The following is a 22,406-nucleotide window of genomic DNA, read 5'->3' as shown; positions in this document are numbered from 1 at the left end:
CAATTGATGATGGACAGTGCCAAATAATTCATGTATCCTATGTAATTGTTTTATGAAGCTCAGAATGATTAAAATTATGCATTTAGCATCAGTAAATATCTACAGTGGAAAGATTGTTTATGTATACTTGGCAGAACTCTTATTAAAGCATTACGTTTAAGCAACGGTGCACAGAGAATGCTTAACTGTGATTAATTTAGTTTGATTTGGGTGGGTCAGTTTGTACCATCCACTGACAATATGTCACAGAGCTCTCTGTATTCATAGCATCACCACCACTAACAACAACAAAATTACATTTATTAAGCGCCTTTCACGTCGGGAGGACGTCCCAAAGTGCTGAAAGAATATCATAGCACCCAGAGAGGCCTATCAAGTCTCAGCTGATGTTTTCTCTACATGAGACATCTAAACTAATCCCACACTCTTTATCGCACCACATACCCTATAATGTAGCTCACTTCCATGCACTCCAGGATGCTACCCTGCATGAAGGGCGTTATATGCAAGTTGTTGTGGTTTTCAAACATCTAGCTAATATGCTTGTGAAAAAAATATGGGCTTTGGTCTACTTTTCCAGTAGAGTGACTGCACACTAATGCGAGCATTGCATTGAAAATGAAAACTGTATCAAACAGAAACCCCTCCTTATAATATTTTGCTGGCATTTTCACATTGTTTACTATATTTTGTAATGAATCAATGACATGTCCAGTTTTATGGTGCAATTATGCCATGAAGGGCGATATATAATTGCAAGTTGTTGTTGTATGAATTAAAGAACTGTGGGAATAGAAACCAGAGGGTAATATAAAAGGAGTATCTTGTGAATTCCAGGGCCAGGTTTCAGATGTACAGACTTCGGGTCAAACCATTGTGATGGAGTCATAGGGGCTCACCTACATTCACCTACAAAGGTCTTTAGTTTTGGATTGACCTTCATTATTGACTGGCTTTAATTTCAATGATATGGTCGCAAGAATAATAATTATTATTATTATTATTTATCAATGGACCTAACCAGCAATCCCCCCAAATAAAAAAAATGGGCATTCACTTCACGTGGTTATGGAGCATTGCTGTGTACAAATTGTCTGTCGTGTTCATCCACAAATACAGTCACTACACTTCACATCAAAATCCTGTGAAGTGCTTTGAGATCGCTCACCAACATTATAACATGCTATATCAAAATATTTAACAATTATTTATGTGACAGTACCCAACATGTCGCATGATTTACTCTTGTATTTACTCACTAATGATATATCAGTGAAGGAGTTTTTATTAACTTGTCTCTTTCAGCTCTGAATTATTTTGTCTCGACTGGAAGGATTAGGATTGATTACGACAAATTTTCAATGTATCATCTTTTCTAACATCCACTATCACATATACATATATTCCTACATATATATTATATTTAAGTGAGCTTTTATAAACCTCCAAGGACTATCCTTCTTCGGGGGCCGGGGTGGGGGGGGAAATAAGTGGGGTCTCCTTGGAACTAGTCCAGAGTGACGTAGTTGGCAATGTGATGTCAGAACTGAGTCAAACCTCAGTGGTGGTTTCGATAATTTGTTTCCTGAGCCAGGACGATGTTACTCCCAATTTTCTGTTAAGTTAAACTGGCTGAGTTTCGTCTACAAAATTGACAGTATATCCTGTGAAGCGCTTTTGACTGCTGAAATAAGCGCGGTTCAATGATATTTCTGTTTGAATAAACTTGGCTTAACAGATTTTACCTAAACGGAATGCTGGGTGACCTTTTTGATATCTAACACCTGATAATAATCCCTCAAGAAAAAAACAATAATAAATCGGTCACTTCAATCCACAACTGTTTGTGGACACTGCTGTGCGCTATTGGCTGCTGCGTTTCACCCACAAATATACAGTCAATTCACTTTACAGTATATTCTCTGAAGCGCTTTGATACCTTTAGAAGGCGTGAAAAGTGCTATATCAAATGCAAGGATTATTATTGTTATTAAATCCAAGAATTATTATTGTTATTATTCACACTCATCTTGCTAACCCGCAAGCCAACTGATAGAGTGGACAAGCAGCAGGAAACTTGCCAGACAGTGCTCTAAATGGCAAGCAATGTGAATTTAGATGGTTAAACTCCAAAATTACACCAACACACACTCTGGGGTCCTAACACTTGGCTTTCGCCAACCACGTCATACTGTATTGAATTAGGGAAGCAGAGTCCATTCTGGACGCAGACATTTCTCTATGTAGGTGGCATATACAGAACTTTCAGGCTCAGTTTGTTTTGAATACTCTTAAGCATGATCATGAGTTTCTGTATGTCACCCAGCTTCTAAACAAAATAAAACCTCAAACCAAATTAATAATTATAGTGATAACATAATACAGGGTGTCCACAAAGTCCTCTTACCCCCCGGTTACAAAACAGCAATATGAGACTACGGAGAAACTGAAACCAGCTGTTAGAGAGGTGTTTCACATCCTCATTCCATCCATATTATGGAAGATGTAGCACTGTGCATGGGTATGGATCATTATCTGCCACGAAAATGATGGTGCTCACACACACATCGATCCTCTGACATTTAAATACAGTTAAACACTTTTCTGAATACAATTAATTACTTTTAAATACAATTAGCATCATTCTTCCACGTTTCAATTGATGGCCAGCGCATTATGTGTAAACAAAACACACGGGATAACAGGACATTGTGGGCACCCTGTACACATACACTAAAATCATAGTATCAAGCAATGAGCATCAATTCCTTGGTGTGTTTGTGAACGTGTTTGTGTGTATTTGTGTGTAGTGTAGTGCAAAATCGATGTAGTGCAAAAACTTGTCTGGGCTCTTTGGAGCAGATTCTGTTCACACTGAAGCTCTCAACAGGAGGAATAACTAAGGTCAGATCTTATAAATGTTGATGAGTCAGTTTGCTAAATTTGTGAGGAATGTGCTAAAGCAGCAGGAGCGTCCATTCAAGCCCTCAGGGAGAGAGATAATAATAATAATTCTTGCATTTGATATAGCGCATTTTCATGTCATGAACAGAAAGAAATGCCTCAGTTTAAACAGGACACCGCTAACACATAGTTGAGAGATGTAAGCCTTTTTTTAATGTAAACTATGGGACATTGACATTAAGCACTCTGGGATGCTACCCTGCGTGAGGGGTGGCTAGATAAATCAAGTTGTTGTTGTTCTTGAGTAACCTTCATTTTGTTTCCTGATTAACAGGTGCTACCTTCATCTACCATTGCTGATGTGAAGCACAAGTTTCACAAAAATTGTAAGTGAACCATGAAAGTTATACCTTTTTACTGATTGGGATGATACTGCAGATGTAGTGTAGGGCTGTGGATACTTCCCCTGTTGATTTGTCAACAGTCCTGGTATCCAAATAGGCTCAGCATTGGTCTCAGGATGGGTAAGTCCTGGGTTTGAATTTCAGTGGGTGCACACAGCCCCAGCCTCTTAGAGCAAAGTAGAGTTAGAAATTCTAGACGAGAAAAAGACCAAGGTCCATCTCGTTCGCCTTCCACCTTTCTGGCGATTGCATGTACATTAGCCCTGAACTACCTATGTACTATATTCCATAATGTTATTTGCTAAAAAAAAACTATCTAATCTGTGTTTGAAGGAATTTACATTTTCTGCTACAATCGTCTCTCTGGGGAGCCTGTTCCACAGGTTTACTATTTGTTGACTGGTTTAGATGAGGAATGGTTGGTGGAACTGGGCAGGTCTGAAATAATCCAAGGCTAAACTTGAAGCTGTACAGATATCTTCAACCCTAACAGATAGGATGATCCGAGCTGGATAAATACCATGCTTTTAACATTTGTGATCCTGTAGTGGTTAGAGCACTCGCTTTGCAAGCAAGAGACCTGGGTTCGATTCCCGGCAGGGTGAAACCTTGGGCAAGTTTCCTTACTCCATACGCCTGATAATAATCCCTCAAAAAAAAACAATAATAAATTGGTCATTTCATTCCATGACTGTTTGTGGGAAACTACTGTGTGCAATTGACTGCTGCATTTTGCCCACAAATGCAGTCAATTCACATTACAGTCTATTCTGTGAAGCGCTTCGAGACATCTCGAAGACATGAAAAGCGCTGTATCAAATGCAACAATTATTATTATTATTAACCTGCATTGGTGGATAAATACACAATAAACCAGGAAGTTCTCTGGTTGTGATAGAATCATAGAATATTACAGCACAGAATCAGGAAATTCGGCCCATCGTGCTTGTGCCGGTTCTTTGGAAGAGCTATCCAATCAGTCACACTCCCCCTGCTCTTTTCCCATATCCTTACAATTTTTTCCTTTTCAAATATCTATCCAATTCTCTTTTGAAAGTTATTATTGAATCTGCTTCCACCACCCTTTCAGGAAGTACATTCCAGACTGTAACAACTTGCAGTGGAAAAAAAATTCTCCTCATCTCCCCTCTGGTTCTTTTGCCAATTGTCTTGAATTTGTTGTCTCTGATTACCCACTCACCTGCCAGAGAAAACAGTTTCTCCCTATCTAGTCTATCAAAATCCCTCATAATTTTGAATACCCATATTTAACTGCAACCTTTTCTCCTCTGAAGAAAACAATCCCAGCTTCTCTAGTCTCTTCACGTAACTAAAGTCCCTCATCCCTGTTACCACTCTGGTAAATCTATGCATCTGCTTGAAGGCCTTGACATCTTTCCTAAAGTGTGGTACCCAGAATTAGCTACGATGCTCCAGCTGAGGCCTAACCAAAGATTTATAAAGACTTAGTGTAATATCCTTGCTTTTGTACTCTATGCCTCCATTTATAAAGCCAAGGAACCCATATGCTATTTTTAACAGCTGTATCTACCTGTCCTGCTACCTTCAAAGATTTGCTTATGTGGACCTCCAGGCCTCTCTGTTCCTTCATCCCCCTTTCAGATTGCACCCTCTAGTTTATGTTGCCTCTCCTCATTCTTCCTCCCAAAATGCATCACTTCACACTTCTCTGCATTAAATTTAATCTGCCATATGTCTGCCCATTTCACCAGTCTGTTTATGTCTTCCTGCAGTCTGCTATCATCCTCCTCACGATTTACTGATCCCAGTTTGAGTTCAGCTCATTGATCATATCTGCATGACAGTAATTGCATGCAGTACATTGCCATTAATTTATCACATAAGGCAGGTGCATACAGTTTTGCTCGCTGTTACATAGTGTGTGCAGAAGAGAGCAATGAGGTTGATCAACAGTGTCAAAGGAATGAGCTGTGAGGGACAGTCAAGTAGGCTGGGGCTCTTCAGCTTTGAAGTGGTAGTCTCTAAAAAGAGATGTCTCAGAAGGGACCGTATAGAAATAAATAAGATTCTAAATGGGATTGAGAAAGTAAACCCAGAACAATATTTTGATACACCGAGGCAGGAATTGTTGTGAAAGGCAATTTTAGGACAGACTCTAGGGAGCATTTACACTTCAGGTACAGCCTATCTAAGAGCACATTCATTGACTGCAGAAATGTGAATTAAGGTCTGGTCTTTTCTGTGTTACCTGCCGTGCTATATGCATCAAATACTTCCGCTGTTGCAGACAGAGACTACCACTTCATGGCATGGTTTTACTAATTCTAAATGGCTGCTTGAACAACTCATAAGTTCTTTAATAAATATTCACATATAAAATTAACTTTTCCATTTGCTAAGAGGTCAAGAGTCTGGTTTTGGCAAATTGAATGCAGTGACTGATTGAGTCTAATTACATGTGCAGTGACAGATGATATTGTGGGTAAGTTAGTGACATTTCACAAGATATTCACTGTGATATGTGTCTGTTATGAAATAACATTTCAGTAGATAATGTGGCCTGCGTTTAGGGATCAAACCGTCTGAAGCTTCAGGACAATCCTTCAATCTGGAGGAGCTTTTTAGAAGGTTTTGGCCATCATTTTGTCTCAGGTCGTAAGTGGGAGAAATATAGTTCTAACAATTTATAGACAGAATATAAATGTCACTGAGTTAAGGCAATATTCTATCTTTAGATAATGGCGTGATCAGGAACACCGTGGCAGAGATATTTGGGCTTTGGACTGAAATACATAACACGTTTTTAGGGACATTGTTCCCAGTTATACTTACCAGCAGCTCTCGACTGTGAATACAAACACTGGCACTGCATTAAAATTAGCCAAGTATTTCAATGAAGAGTAAGAAATGCTAAATGATGACTGTAGTTGATTTTCGTGTCCTTGACAGCTTCTCAGTGGTACCCTTCCCATGTTGGTCTTCAGTTGGAACGCAGTAAGTTTTGTTGAACATTTTTGTTATAATTTATAGCAGGAATGTATGATTCTTCGGTTGCACATTGTCAGGACTGTGCCAACTGGATGCTAACCTTTGTATTGTCACTTAGCGCAATGTGTTGGTATAATTGGAAAGGCACTGTTTCTTTCAAAAGAAAGCAGATCAAGTCTCATACAATGAGTGAAATAAAATCCATATTGTGTCACTGATTGTAATGGAAGACAGGAGGGTGATTACCTCCCTAACTGAAAGGCACAGCTCACTTTGTTTGAATATGCAGGCTCGCAATGGGCAATGTTCATCAATTCCAAATAGCGGCTCTCGCAGGCAGGGAAGCCAACCTACAGGAACACTGCTCGGATGCAATCTACTCTGGCAGGACAGAGTGCAATTCCTGTGGGTTGGCGTGACACATGTCCCAGTTACTTGCTGGTGGCTCTCATTGCAACTGTTTTCATCCCCATGATTTCAATCATTTGAGGAATAGATCAAATTGAGCAATCTGAAATATCATTGCCTATTTTAAAAGAATTACTACCACCAATTAATGTGATGCACTCATATAGGCTAGGCTGACAGTCCAATGTGGTATTGGGGGTGTGTGTTGATTGTTGGTGGTGTCATTCATCAAACCAAGATCTTGTCTGTCGATATCAAATACAAGGATTGTTAATATTAATATTATCATCATCATCATCGTGTGAACTGCTTTACAATACATACAATACAATTTACACATATATAGCGCCTTTCATATTGGGAGGATGTCTCAAAGCACTTGCCAATTCTGGATGGTCACCAGAGCTCAGGGTGGACCTGAGGTGGATGGGGCATGGAAAGATAACTGAAAGCAGGGTTAGGTACAAAGAGGTATATTTTGAGATGTGAAAAAGCAGAGGGAATTGGATTAACTTCTGTGTTTTTTAATGACTCCATCAAAGAAACCAGTCACAATAGATGTAGAGAAAATAATTTTATTATCGGCAGCTGTTATGTCTAAGTGAATCAAACAGAGGCACAAATGAAGAACTGCACTAACTCAGTGCATTGCATCATCATTAGAAAGGGGTAATCATAACGAAAAAAAAGCTCACTCACTTTGCCAAATTCTGACAGTTGTTTAGCAAATTTGCAGATTTAATTGTACATTTGTTTATCATATTTACCAAATTACAGGAGTTGTTTACTAGATTTACCATGAAAGTTGATTAGCGCACATTCACTGGTAGTGAAACATCTGAAATAAACCCGAGGAAAGCATTGTAAACGTTAAATGAAGGCACAGTAAAATGAATTGCAATCAAACGTTTACTGCAGACGTGTTTTTGCAATGGGAGCCACCCAAATGGAAGGGGAATGTTAAAGCATATTAAAGCGGTGCAGTCAGATAGAATAAAAAATATTTAGCAAACTTTAGATTCCAGCAGGAGAGGGTCAAAGCTGGATAGAGCATGATGGCTGATGTAATTTATCCATACTGTATTGTGTGTTTTAAACCAAACATTTGTGAAGTCTATGGAATAACATTCCGGGGTATATTTTAATTAATGTCGGCAATAATTAAGGAATTCCTCAAATTTAATTTTTTTTGGTGTATATAGTTAAAGATTGTCACACATGTTTATATATGACTTGATGAGCTTACTTCCACTCAGAATTTGTTAAATTTAGATCAGAGCTGAGTGTGAGAGACAGTGAGGGCAGAGTGTGAACAAGAGCCAGGGCTGAGAGGAAGCAAAGTTGAATACCTTTAGGCTTGGTATAAAATAAATGTACTATTATATCCAAGTATTACTTGAACCATCCAGTTTTGTTAGCAAAATGTGCATCCATGTGTGCAGTCACATCCTACTCAGCATGACAAATGGCAGACAGTGTCAAATTTGAGATCACAGTTGGCTACATTCAATAAGACCATGCAATACGTCTTTTCCTATCACCTCTGCCAGGGAATTTTCGATATAGCCGAGTTAAAGCATGCAAGCTTCTTTTGTTAATGAGCTGAGTTCAGGCTTCAAGCCATATTGGTTATGATTTGAGAAGACTTTTGTGACCCAAATTCAATGTCACTTCATTAACTACAACTTCAAGAAAGCCTTATTCACAGCAGAATAACAAGTAGCAGTTGGCTGGCTACCTGACTGACATTGCTTATTGCTTAATAGCAAAGCACAGCAGTTCACAATCAATAACAATGGGAGGCGGTCACCTTAATCTCTCACTAAAAATTCTCCTAATTTACCCCAAATCCTCCCCCACCTTCATCTCTGACATCTCCTCCCTTCTAGCATCCCTCTGCCTCTTCTCCGACCGCCTCATCATCCTAGGCCACTTCAACCTCCACTTCACCCCCTCTTGCTGCACCTCCTCAGATTTCTCTCTCCTCTCCTTTCTCAACCTCTCCCTCCACATCCACTCTGCTACCTATGTTCACGGCCACCCACTCGACCTGGTGATCACCCGGGGCCTCAGTGTCTTGAATGTCACCATCACCGACAAGGCCATCTCGGACCACCATTTCATCTCCCTCAAATCCTATATCCTTCTCCCCACTGCCTCCAAACCTACCATCATCTCCTACCGCCCGTGGAAGAAGATCTACCTGCAATCCCCCTCTACTGCCCTGGAGTCCTCTGAACTCCTCCTCCTCTGGCCTATTTCCTGCACAACCCATCCTCTGTGTTTACTTTCTTCCACAGCACCCTCTCCACCATACTCGATTCCCTTGCCCCCCTCACCTCCCGAACTGCCTCCTATTCCCGATCCTCACCCTAGTTCACCAGCCACCTCTGCTTACTTAGGGCCAGGTGTGGGCTGCCAAACACACTTGGCTCAAATCCGGCCACTAGCACATCTGCCTGTACCACATCAAAACCTACGGCTCCACTCTCGCCTTGGCCAAATCATCCTTCTATTCCAGGCTAATCCTGGAGGCGAAGGGCAACCCCAGGCTCCTGTTCTCCACCACCAACCGGCTCCTCTGCCCTCCCTGCCACACCTCGCAGATTCTTTCCTCCGACTCCCACTGTGAAGAAATGCTGGACTTCCTCGAGTCCAAAATCGAGGGAATCTGCTCAGCTGCCATTGCCCCCCTCAACTCCCACCTCCTCCCTACCCCGCCCCCCCCCCACACTCCAACCACTGCCCATCCCTCCTCCACACCTTTGAACCCGTCACCCCCTCCTCTATCATCACCACCATATCCTCCATGAAGCCCACTACCTGCTCCCTGGACATCCCCACTCCTCTCCTTAAATCCCAGCTCCACCTCCTTGCCCCACTACTCGCCGACATCATCATCTGGCACTGTTCCAGCCCCCTCAAAACAGCCATTATCACCCCCACCTTGAAGAAACCTTCCCTTGAATCATCACAGCTTTCCAGCTATCGGCCCATCTCCAACGTCCCTTTTCTGTCCAAGGTCCTCGAGAGAGCCGTTGGCCCCCAGCTTCACTCTTTTCTCTCCTCTCACTCCCTCCATGAGCCCCTCCAATCTGGTCAAGGTCACAAATGACATCCTGACCATGTGTGACCAAGGCTCCCTCCTACTACTCATCCTCTTCAACCTTTCCACTGCTTTTGACACTGTGGACCATTCAATCCTCCTCCACCACCTCTCCTCCCACCTCAAGGTTCTGTCCTTGACTGATTCAGGTCCTACCTTTCACACCGTCTCCACTTTGTCTCAGCTAACGGCTTCTCCTCCAGCCCCCGCACCGTCTCATGCAGCGTTCAGCGTTTGAGAAAGTCACTACAATGGTTGATAAGAGAGTGTCTATGGATGTCGTTTGCATGGACTTTCAAAAGGCATTTGATAAGGTTCCACACAAAAGATTATTAGCAAAAATAGAAGCACACAGAATCGGAGGTGACCTTGTGACATGGCTTCGCAATTGGTTGGGAGGCAGAAAACAGTGGATAGGGATTAAGGGAACATTCTCTGATTGGGGGGACATGACAAGTGTTGTCCCTCAGGGGTCTGTACTGGGACTTCAGGTTTTTGCCATGTACATAAATGACTTGGATGAAGAAGTAGAAAGTTTTATATCCAAGTTTGTGGATGACACTAATATAGGAGGCTCAGCAAGTAGTGAAGATGGGAGTAGGAAGTTACAGATTAAGTGAATGGGCAAAGCTGTGGCAGATGGAGTTCAATGTAAGAAAGTGCGAGGTCATCCACTATGGACCGAAAAAAGATAGGGCAGAATACTTAATGGGGAGAAATTAAGAGCTGTGGAAGAGCAAAACGATTTGGGTATCTATGTCCACAAATCACTAAAAACTAGTTCCCAGGTGCAAAACAAACAAAAATGGTATGTTGGCCTTTATCGCGAGAGACCTGGAATACAAAGGGGAAGAAAGGATGCTTCAGCTGTACAAAGCGTTAGTCAGACCCCACCTGGAGTACTGCGTTAAGTTTTGGGCACCGCCACCCAGGAAAGATATATTGGCCTTGGAGAGGGTACTGCGCAGGTTCACCAGAATGTTACCAGGCCAAAAAGGGTTAGATTACGAGGAAAGGCTGCGTAAACCTGGATTGTATTCCCTCGAGTTTAGAAGATTGAGGGGTGATTTGATGGAGGTTTTTAGGATGATAAAGGGATTTGATTGGGTCGGTGCAGAAAAGCTATTTCCTATGTTGGGGGAATGCAAAACAAGGGGGTATAGTCTTAAAATTAGAACCATTAAAGAGTGAAATTAGGAAGCATTTCTTCACTCAAAGGGTGGTAGAAATCTGAAACTCTCTCCCCCAAAAGGTTGTTAATGCTGGATCCTGGATCCATCCACACCTTCAAGAAAGAGATTGACAGATTTTTGGTAGGTCAGGGTATTAAGGGATACAGGGAGAAAGCGGGAAATTGGATTTGAAATTCTAGTAAATTCTAGCAAAGATATAGATCAGTCATGATCTAATTAAATGGCGGAACAGCTCGACTGGCTGAATGGCCTATTCCTGTTCCTATGATATTTATAATATTTCATAACATATGTCACATTGAATCTATTGTGCAGTGTCACCCTGATGGGTCTTGCTTCCTCCTAGTTGATCTCTTGGATGCCATTGGACATGGCACTTAAAGAGGCGCAAAAATAAAATATACACAGCTTTCTGACAGCTCGGTTGGTAAATTCACTGGCCACTGTGTGATCTAAGTATAAGGACGAGGAAGGTCAAAGATGCCATTGTTATTTTTGTGCTGAGTTAGCTAATCTCAGCCAGAGGGCACTACAATTGATTACAATAGCTCCAGGTACAATCAGTAGAGGTTCCTGCTCATCAGTACTCTGTGAGTGCTGAAAGGATGCTCTCCTGATGTGAAAGGTGTCTTTAAATATAAATCTGTATTGTATTATACATGATTGTGTGGAGGTCAGATGGGGCAGAATTGAGTTTAATCTGCATGATCGTATAGCCAGAGTGAGAAGGAATTGAGTGAGAGTGGAAATTGCTGTGGGAACTGCTATCGTGAGTGTTCAAGTGTTGTGCTACTTAAAACTCTTGATACCATTGGTAGATTGGTCTCGTGGTGAAACTCTACAAGGAGCAGCTGTAGCTAATTAGACTTAACCAATAACAAGCAACATACTGATTAATCACTTGATTAGGTGTTAATTCTAAATTACTGCTGACCAATCAGAAACTGGTTGCATCCAGAGGGTATAACAAGGGAATAACTGCGAGAGCCTCACTCAAGCAGAGAGCGAGCTATGTCTGGACTGAGGTGAGGCCAGAGGGAGAAGGAATTGGGTGAGAGGGGGAATTAGGTGCAGAGGGGGAATTAGGTGCAGAGGGGGAAGCAGGTGTAAGGTAGGAGAGTGTGGGGCGGAGCTGAGGCCTAGCTGTGTATATAAAGCACAGTCAGGTGAGGAGCCACTCAGTTGGGAGTGGAGGTCGGAGCTGAGGTAAGTGACGGGGTGGGTGTGTTTCACAAAGTGATGTCACAGTTAATAAAAAACCCAGCAACAACAGTGGCCGGGCAGCCACTGCCACTTGACCATGACATGGGAGGCTAAGCCTGCGGGCTGATGCTGTTCTGCTGATCGCTTGCTCCTGGTCTCTGCGTGCGCATTTTGGCTGCTGCCCAACCTGAGCCTCCCCCTAAATGTCTCTCCTCTCACTCCCCACTATCCGCTACTTCCCCTCTGTCCTTCTCTTCCACTGCTCCCCCCGCCTTCTCTCTCTCCTTGAGCCCATCACCACTTCCCACTGCTCCAGCCTGGGCATCAGCAACCCCAACTGTCCCATCATTCACTCCCTCCGCTCAAACTGCCTCCTTAAGGCAAACCCAACTTCCCATCGCTCATACGTACCCTCCCCAACTGTCCACTCACACCACTCTCCACAACCATCTCTCCTGTACACCCAAAATCCTCTCTGCACCACTCTCTCCTCCTTCCCCTCCCTCCTGCAAAACCACCCGCATTTCCCTCCAAAATGTCTACTCCCTCTCAAATAAAGCCCTCACCATCCACAACGTCACCTGGTCGAGCACCTTAACATTCTTGGGGTCACCAAAACCTGGCTCTCCCACAATGACCCCATACCCCTAGTGGAAGCCTCCCCTCCAGGCTACACCTTCCACAACACCCCCCGTCCAAACCAACGTGGTGCCGGGGTGGCCTTCATTTCCAAAGCCTCCCTTGGTCTCATCTCCTACACCTTTGGCTGCTTCCCCTCCTTTGAGCACCTCACCCTCTTCCACCTCTCTCTCTCTCTTTGAAAATCCTCCTCGTCTACCACACCCCCAAGCCCCGCGGTTCCTTCCACGCAGACATCTCTACCCTCGTCTCTTCCCTGTCCCTCTGCTCTGAGCGCCTACTCATAATGGACGATTTCAAACTCCACCTAAACTCCCCTTGCACCACTTCTGCTGATTTCACTACCCGCGTCTCCTCCCTAAACCTTACCCGCCATATAAATTCACCCACCCACAACTGCGGTCATGCACTTGACCTCGTCATCAGCTGTGGCCTTGACATTTCCCTCCTCGGCATAGTGGACAAGGCCATCTTGGACCACTTTTTCATCTCCTTCTCTCACATCCCTCTCCTCCACCAAGCCTTCAACCATCCTCTACCACCCTTGGAAAAGGCTACACCCTGAGACCCTCACGAAGGCCCTCTCATCATCAAATATCCTATGCCTCTGGCCCTCCACCTGTGGAGATCCTGAAGCAGCCTTCCAGCTGCTCCATGATCGCCTCTCCTCCACCTTCAACTCCCTCGTGCCCCTGAAATCTAGGACCATCTCTAAACACACCCGAATACCCTGGTACAACAATCTCAGCCACAAAAAAATCCAAACCCGTCTGCTCGAGCGGAGATGGCGGAAAACTGGCCTGACAGTCCACCGCCAACTGTGGCTTGAGCATCTCCACAGCTACCGCCGTTCTTTGACTCGTGCAAAAACGGCTTCAACTCCAACGTCTTCTTGGAGGCTAAACACAACCCAAAAATCCTTTTTTCCACCACCCACTACCTCCTCCGTGCACCCACTCAGGCCTCCTCAATCTTCGTATCAAATGCCAAGTGCGAGGAGGTCATGGACTTCTTTTCTTCTAAAATAATTAACATCAGCCAGGCAGCCTCATCCACCAGCATCTTGTCACCCACCACCTCGCCCTTTCTGTCCCCCTCATCTTCCTCATCATCAGCTCCTACCACCACCCCTATTCTACATTCCTTCCTCCCCATCTCTCCCTCCTCCCCACTCACCAACCATCACCTCCATGAAACCCACCACCTGCTGCCTCGACCCCCTGCCCACCAACTTACTTACTGCTCTCCCTCCTCTGCCCACTACTGGCTGACATCATCAACCAGTCCCTCTCCGCTGGATCAGTCACTGCCTCCCTCAAAACTGCGGTCATCAGCCCCTCCTGAAAAAGCCCTCCCTAGATCCCTCAAACCCCAGCCATTACCACCCCATTTTTAACCTGTCCTTCCTCACAAAAGTTCTAGATCGCGTCAATGCCAACCACCTTCATGCACACCTCTCCTCCCACTCCCTCTTTGAGCCCCTCCAATCCGGTTTCCTCCCTGCCCACAGTACAGAGACTGCGCTTGCGAAAGTCATAAATGACATCCTCTCTATCTGTGACCAGGGCTCCCTCTGCCTCCTTGTCCTCCTGGACCTCTCCGCCGCGTTCGACACAGTCGATCGTGCCATCCGCCTCCACAGCCTTTCCTCCGTCATCCACCTCAGTGGGACCGTACTCGCCTGGTTCGAGTCCTACCTCACAAACTGCCAGCAGTACATCTGCACAAATGGCTTCTCCTCCTGCTCTCAACCGGTTACCTGCGGGGTACCCCAAGGATTCATCTTTGGCCCCCACCTCTTTCTGATCTGTATGCTCCCTCTTGGGGATGTCATCCGCAGACATGGGGTACATTTCCACATGTATGCAGATGACACCCAAATCTATTTTTCCACCTCTTTGCGACCCCTTTGACGTTTTCGTCAACGTCTAAAATTTCACGGCTCTCACCCCCTCCACCTACCCGACCTCCCCCTAAAACTCTCAGAATCCGTACGCAACCTAGATGTCCGGTTCGACACCCAATTATCCTTCCTCCCCCACATCCAGTCCCTCACCAGCACCACTTCCTTCCACCTCCGACGCACCACTCGTCTCCGCCAATACCTCTCTCTGAAATCCACTAAAATCCTGGTCCATGCCTTTGTCACCTCTCGGTTGGACTATTCTAATGCCCTCCTCACCGGCCTCCCATCCACTACCATCCATAAAATCCAAATCATTCAAAACTCTGCCGCCCGCATTCTCACCCGCACAAACTCCGTTCCCCGATCACCCCAGTCCTTGCCAGACTGCACTGGCTGCCTCTCCCAGAGAGGATCAACTTCAAGATCCTCACCTTTGTATTTAAGTCCCTGCTCTCCTATGCACCCCCCTACCTCTCTGACTTCCTCTCTCCTCAAAACAGCACCCATTGCCTTTGTTCCTCTGGATCTGGCCTCCTCCTTGTTCCTCGGGTGATCCACTCCACCTTTGGCGGCTGTGCCTTCAGCCACTATGCCCTGAGGCTCTGGAACTGCTTTCCTCACTCCCTTCGCCTCGCTCCCTCCCTTCCCATTTTCAGGTCTCTGCTGAAGACCTTTCTTTTTCGACCGCGTCTTTTGATCACCTTCCTCCCCCTCCCCCTGGCTCGGTCCCGGGATCCGTTACTGTAAAGCGCTCTGAGATGCCATCTGGCGTGGAGGGTCCTACATAAATCCAAGTTGTTGTTGCTGTAGCCTGAAATTAAGATTAATAATAATAATCCTTGCATTTGATATAGCGCTTTTCACGTCGCGAGGACGTCCCAAAGCGCTTCACAGAACACACTGTAGAGTGAATTGACTGTATATTTGTGGGCGAACGCGGCAGCCAATTGCGCACAGCAATGTCCCACAAACAGTCGTGGATTGAAAATTAACAATTTATTATTGTTTTTTTTTTGGTTTTGGAGGGATTATTATTAGGCGTGTGGAGTAAGGAAACTTGCCCAAGGTTTCGCCCTCTGCCTGGAATTAAACTCAGGTCTCTCGCTTGCAAAGCGAGTGCTCTAACCACTGAGCTACAGGGCTCCACGACTCCATATATGATGCATAGAGAGAGGTTATACATTTTTGATAAGTGATTGTCACTCTAAACAGGACAACCTTGACTGGTTCTACATAAAACATGTACACGTGCTCCAACTGATATTCAGCACAGTTTATTAAATAATAATAATCATCCTTGCCTTTGATATAGCACTTTTCATGTCAGGAGGATCTCTTAAAGGGATTTTTGGTGGGCTATGTAAAGTGGCACTTTCCCTTTGCTGAAGTGATGATATAAACTTAACATTATTCTCCATCTGGTTTATCTTACAGCTGGACCTTTATTGCAAGACTCCAGAGTCATGAAGAACCTTGCAGTCTCCTCCATTGTCACCATGTACTTCAGAGACCTGGGGCCACAGCTCAGCTGGACAGTGGTGAGCCTGAGCAGGACAGTATCATAGCTCAACATCTGAGCCATCAGAGACAGGAGACTTGCCACAGACTTTAAAGGGCTTCAGGCCATTTCCCGCCTTGAATGCTTTGCATTTATTCTGAGGTTAATGCAGGCTATATTTTTTCTTTGAAAACATTAACCTGTCAGTAGATCTTACAGTCCAATGGAGGGTTTCAAACCTTGGCTAGGAAATGTTTCTGAATTATTGGCAATAGAATTTTTTTTTCTAATGCTGATCCTAATGTTAATTCAAGGCTGTCAGCAAAATATCTGCAGGATTCCAGATCAATACAAGTGACAGACCACAATTATACTGAATTGCATGAGTTATGCTTTTATTTTGAAGGGGGACACATCAAAACAAGTCGCTGTTTCAAACAAGAATAAACATTTGCCATCCCTAATAATACTTAGTTTTGCTCACAAAATATACAGTCAATTCACGTTACAATATATTCTGTGTAGCGTTTTGAGATGTCTCGAAGATGTGATAAGGCGTTATATCAAATGCAAGGATTGTTATTATTATTGTTACCTGGTCTTATTAATCAAATCAGACTGAGGAATTCTGCTTCACAAGAGATTCATTGATTCACCAAAGTTCAATAGAAACATAACTTAACACAAGAATTTTTTTTNCCCCAGCCATGCAAGGTGCCTGTTCCATGCTATTAATTCCTTTGTATTTTGGTATGCAGGATGTTCTTTCAATGCCTTCATTCTGAAACACCCTCTCTGAACTTGGATCATATATTGTTGTTTGATGATTAGGAACTTATTGACAAGCAGTTTGACACTAAGCCTACATATCACCCCACCCTCCAACCCTCCTGAACCCAACCACCAGCTCGGGTGCGGATCTCTGACTGTCCAGCACCTTGGGATATCCTCCTGATGTGAAAGGTGCTGTACAAATATAAGAACATAAGAATTAGGAGCAGGAGTAGACTATTTGGCCCCTCGAGCCTGCCCCGCCATTCGATAAGATCATGGCTGATCTTCAGACCTAACTCTAATTACCTGCCCTATCCCCATATCCCATAATCCCCCTATTTTTAAAAAAATCTATCAGTCTCAGCCTTGAAAATGTTCAAGGACTGAGCAGCTACAGCCTTCTGGAGTAGTGAATTCCATAAATTCACTACCCTCCGAGTGAAGAAATGTTTCCTCAACTCTGTTCTAAAAGGCTGACTCTTAATTTTAAGACTGTGACCCCTGGTTATAGATTCTCCTACCAGGGGAAACAGACCCTCAGTGTCTACTTTATCAGCCCTTTAAGAATCTTATATGTTTCAATAAGATCTCCTCTAATTTTTCTGTACTCTAGAGAATATAGCCCTAGTTTATTCAGCCTATCCTCATCGGTCAGTCCCCTCATCTCAGGAACTAACCTTGTGAATCTAAGCTGCACCCCCTCTAAGGCAAGTATGTCCTTTTTTAAATAAGGAGACCAAAACTGCACACAATACTCTAGGTTCAGTCTCACCAAGGCCCTATACAGTTGCAGCAAGACCTCCCTACTCTTGTACTCTAAACCTTTTGCAATGAACGCTAACATGCCATTCGCCTTCTTAGTTGCTTGCTGGACCTACAAACTAACTTTTTGAGACTGGTGTACAAGGACACCCAAATCCCTCTGAACACTAACACTATCTAATCTCTACCCTTCTAGAAAATAATCTGTTTTTCTATTTTTGCAACCTAGGTGAATAACTTCACATTTCTCCATATTAAATTCCATCTGCCACCTACTCGCCCACTCCCCGAGTCTATCTATATCCTGTTGCAATCTTTTTGCATCATCCTCAGAGCTTACTCTCCCACCTAGTTTAGTGTCATCTGCAAATTTAGATATGTTACATTCAATGTCCTCGTCTAGATCATTGACGTAAATTGCTGAGGCCCAAGCACTGATCCTTGTGGCACTCCAATAGTCACATCCTGCCAATTCGAGAATGATCCGTTTATCCCTACTCTGTTTTCTACTCTTTAGCCACTCTTCAATCCATGCTAATATGTGGGCCTTAACCTTGTGCAACAGCCTTTTGTTTGGCACTTTGTCAAATGCCTTCTGAAAATCTAAATATATTACATCTACTGGTTCCCCCCTATCTAACCTGCTAGATACGTCTTCAAAAAACTCTAAAAGATTAATTAAGCAAGACTTCCCTTTTGTAAAGCCATGTTGACTCTGCCTAATCTTGTTTTGGTCTCCAGGAATCCCATAACGACATCTTTAATTAAGGACCGAAGAATTTTCCCTACCACTGATGTCAGACTATATGGTCTATAGTTCCCCATCTGCTCTCTCCCACCCTTCTTAAATAGTGGTGTTACGTTTGCGAACTTCCAATTAATGAGAACCGTTCCAGAATCCAGAGAATTTTGGAAGATCAAAGACAAGCCATCCACAATCTCAGGAGCCACCTCTTTTAAAACCCTAGGATGTAGGCCATCAGGTCCAGGGGATTTATCAGTTTTAAGACATGACAATTTATCTAAAACCATTTCTTTACTATTAATTTCTCCAAGTGCTCGTTAACATTGTCTTCTTGGTTCCCCTCTATTCTTGCTAGGTTTTGTTGCTGTTTGTAGGACTTTACTGGTGCATAGAATTGCTACTTTTGCCTATAAAAAAGTCACCACATCTGGCAATAATTAACCGTTAAGCATTTTGAGATGTTTCAACACAATAAGGTGCTGCATAAGTATAAGTTATAATAAATAATAATAATAATCCTTGCTTTTGATGTAGCGCTTTTTCACATCTTCTCAATATATCAAAGTGCTTCCCAGAACAGACTGCATATTTGTGGGCAAAATTAAGCAGAACGTCTTTTTTTCATTGGTACCAATTGGTACCTTCCACCACAGAATCAAGGTCATGGTGTACAAGGGTGTGTTGTATATTAGCTCAAAAGTAGCAACATTCCTCTAGTAGGTCAAGGTTGCAACAGCATCCAAGGCTGCACTCTTCACCTCTCAAGGCCATCAGGAACCTCGGCGTTCTGTTCGACCCTGAGCTGTCCTTTCTTCCTCATATCCGCGCCACAACTGGCACCGCCTTCCATCACCTTCGAAACATCGCCAGACTACGGCACTACCTCACACTGCTAAAACTCTGGACCACGCCTTTATCACCTCAAGGCTGGACTATGGGAACTCTCTCCTCGCCGGCCTTCCCGGCATCTCCCTCCACAAGCGGCAGGTCATTCAGAACTCTACAGCTCGTGTACTGTCCCGCACCAGGCTTCGGGACCACATCACTCCCACCCTCGCTCGCCTCCACTGGCTCCCCATCCCCCAGAGGATCAAATTCAAGATCCTCTTCCTCACCTGCAAGTCCATTCACAGCCTTCCTCCCTCCTACCTCTCCGACCTACTATCCCCCTACTTACCTGTCCGTATCGTCTGGCTCCAGTCTGCTCCACATCCCCCGCCCCAACCGCCCTACCATCGGTGGCCGGGCCTTCAGCCTCTCAACCCCCAGGCTCTGGAACTCTATCCCCCAGTGCCTTCGCCGCCTCCTCCCTTTCCTCCTTCAAGGCCGGTCTCAAGACCTTTCTCTTCGACCGTGCCTTCAACTCCCCTCTCTACTCCCTCCCCTCACCCTGACCTGCTCGGGTCCCGACCCAACTGTCCAGCACCTTGGGACGTCCTCCCAACGTGAAAGATGCTCTATAAATGAAATCTTGTCGTTGTTGTTGTAGGTGACAGGACCCATTGGTCATCAAACACACAAGTGATGAACAGACCTGTTCAATGAAACACTTTAATTCAATGAAACACCTTCCCTCAAGGTGATCAGAGTTCAGTTACTGTGCAATCTGGGTCTTGTAACAGCTCTGCTTAGGTTTAGCTGTTTGTGCCCTCAGTGTGAGGGGAACTCTAATTGGACACATCTCTTCAGTGATGCAGCGGTAATACAATGCAATGACACAAAACAGAAGTAAAATCACCTGCAGAAGCTGGAAAGCAACCAACAGTTTTGAAGAGGAGCAATGTGATTATCTTTCACTGCTATTTAAAATCATTTCAAAATCTCCATGTGACCTCTGACAAATTGCATCACTAGGCGTATCTAGCTGTGCCAGCTATTAAAGTCACAATGCTATGCAAAGCCATTTATACAAAGAGAAAAAGATATGTCGTCTTCATTCTCTTAAACGTTCCTATCTGGCAACAGCTGCCACGCAGCATGAGCATATCTGCACATTGCTGGCATTTGAAGGAGTAATTGTGTATGCTTGAAAACTTTTTTTTCCCCAGATCTATTGATCAAAGCTGGAAAATAGTAGTGCAACCTTTCCACCCCTCCAAGCCTGATCCTGCCAGATATTTCTTTAAACTAGAAACCTAGGCAAAGATTGAAGGCCCACACTATGGAACACCACCAAGGTGGGAAAGAGCAGGAGGGGAGATCAAGAAGCAGTGTGAACGAGGATATGTGAAACAAAGAAAATAACAACCAAAAAAGTAACTAATAACATGTTATCTGTGTGGTGAAGGTAATTTTTTGTAAACCAAAGTACATAGTTGTCAAGGGAAGATGCCAAGCTTAGCATTTTGAATTGTAGGAGGAAAGAAGACTGAGGGAGAGAAGGATTCCACAGTTTTGAAGTGCTTGTAAAAATTGAATTATGAGTAGTTTTTATTCCAGAGTGAGGATGCAAGGAGGAAGCTAATTTGAAGTCTGGGAGGATATGAGAGAGGAGCATTGATAAAATACAAGAAAGACCAGAGAGTTTGTGATGGGCAGAGAAAGGTTAGAGGCAGGAGGTGAGAACAACATTTTCTCTAGAACGCCTTCACATCCAAGTGGCTTGGTGTCACAAACCCAATCACAAACATCTGGTGTGACATCTGGCTTAAAGGATACCTAAGACAAAGAAAACAACCAAAAAAGTAACTAAGACCATGTTATCTGTGTGGCAAAGGTAAATTATTTTTATATAGTCCATATTAATGCAAAGTTATGAATAGTTGAGGTTGCCAATGTTTTTGGAATTCATTTTATTAAATTAACAGCATAGACACCCCAAATTTAAGAGTAGCAGATGAAAGGAGATGAGTTGGATGATAACAGCTTGACTTTTAGAAGCCTGTAGATTGTTGGAGGAAGAGGAGGTTTAAAGGGAGGTAATATTGTGTGGCACTCCCTGTGTGTTTTTTTTAGCAGTAATAAATGATCCTAGTTGACTGAATTATGCAAAAGAAAGACAATTTAGGTTGATAAATACACTTAAATTCAGCCTTCATACACTGGGTCATTTGTGAGTGTGCTCATTAATCTGCATGAAAATGATATGTTCTTCCAGAATGCAGCTGGTTCACTAAATATTATGAAATATTACAGCATTAATGATAATGTTTGATTTTAAAAATTCCCAATTTGTTATATTAACCTTATTCCCCTTGGAAATATTAACATTTTGGTACTGTTTATAAATATTTGGCTGACATAGTGATGCTTCTACACAACTTGTAATGGGAGAAATCTGATTACACAGGTAATAGTGGATCTCTCTCAGTGATCCACAAGACCCTGATCTAATTGGAGGTCTCAGATGACATCAGAAAAATACCATAACAAATCTTTAATTTTGTTTTGATCATCTGAATTCCAAGTTTAGATTCTTTCTTCAAATTCAACAAGTAGTTAACGATAATTGCATTTAGACAAGCACCTCACCAAGTGCTTGAAGTGTCTCAAAGTGCTTCATGGGTGTTAACTGTGAAGTTTAGTGACTGTCATTTGTAGGTGAATAAAGAAGCCAATTTGTGCACAGCAATGTCCCACAAACAGCCATGAAGTTGAGTTACTAATTTTATGTGGGAGATTGTTGGCTGGAACACCAGGGGAAACTAACATGAGTTCAAAGGTTTGACAAGGGCTTGAATCCACAACCTTCAGTGAGGTGAATGCTAACAACATAGCCTGACTGAAACCTGTTTGTCGTGTTACATTTTGTTGAATTTTATAATCTTCAAGTTGCTCATAAAACAAAATTCCAATTCTAGGCATCCAGTATCAGCGCCACCTGTCAGCTTTAGAATGGGATAGGTGATCAGTGAAAGTTCCACCAAACTCTGTATCAATCATATGCCTCAGACT

At 43.5% G+C, this 22,406-nt stretch overlaps 1 protein-coding gene across 1 annotated transcript in view; it reads left to right on the top strand.

The window, feature by feature from the left end:
• LOC103188164 (trans-2,3-enoyl-CoA reductase-like) overlaps positions 1 to 22,406 on the top strand; it is a 108,938-nt gene that overhangs the window by 63,864 nt on the left and 22,668 nt on the right. The window contains exons 4-5 of the mRNA XM_042338951.1: positions 6,240 to 6,284; positions 16,168 to 16,271. Coding sequence (XP_042194885.1) covers positions 6,240 to 6,284; positions 16,168 to 16,271 — 149 coding nt within the window. The remainder of the gene's footprint in view (positions 1 to 6,239; positions 6,285 to 16,167; positions 16,272 to 22,406) is intronic.

This window comes from Callorhinchus milii, unplaced genomic scaffold, assembly GCF_018977255.1.
Source record: "Callorhinchus milii isolate IMCB2004 unplaced genomic scaffold, IMCB_Cmil_1.0 Scaffold1, whole genome shotgun sequence".
Lineage (NCBI taxonomy): Eukaryota > Metazoa > Chordata > Chondrichthyes > Chimaeriformes > Callorhinchidae > Callorhinchus > Callorhinchus milii.
The sequence above is the reverse complement of the archived record's forward strand: the minus strand, read 5'-3'. Positions and strand labels throughout refer to the sequence as shown.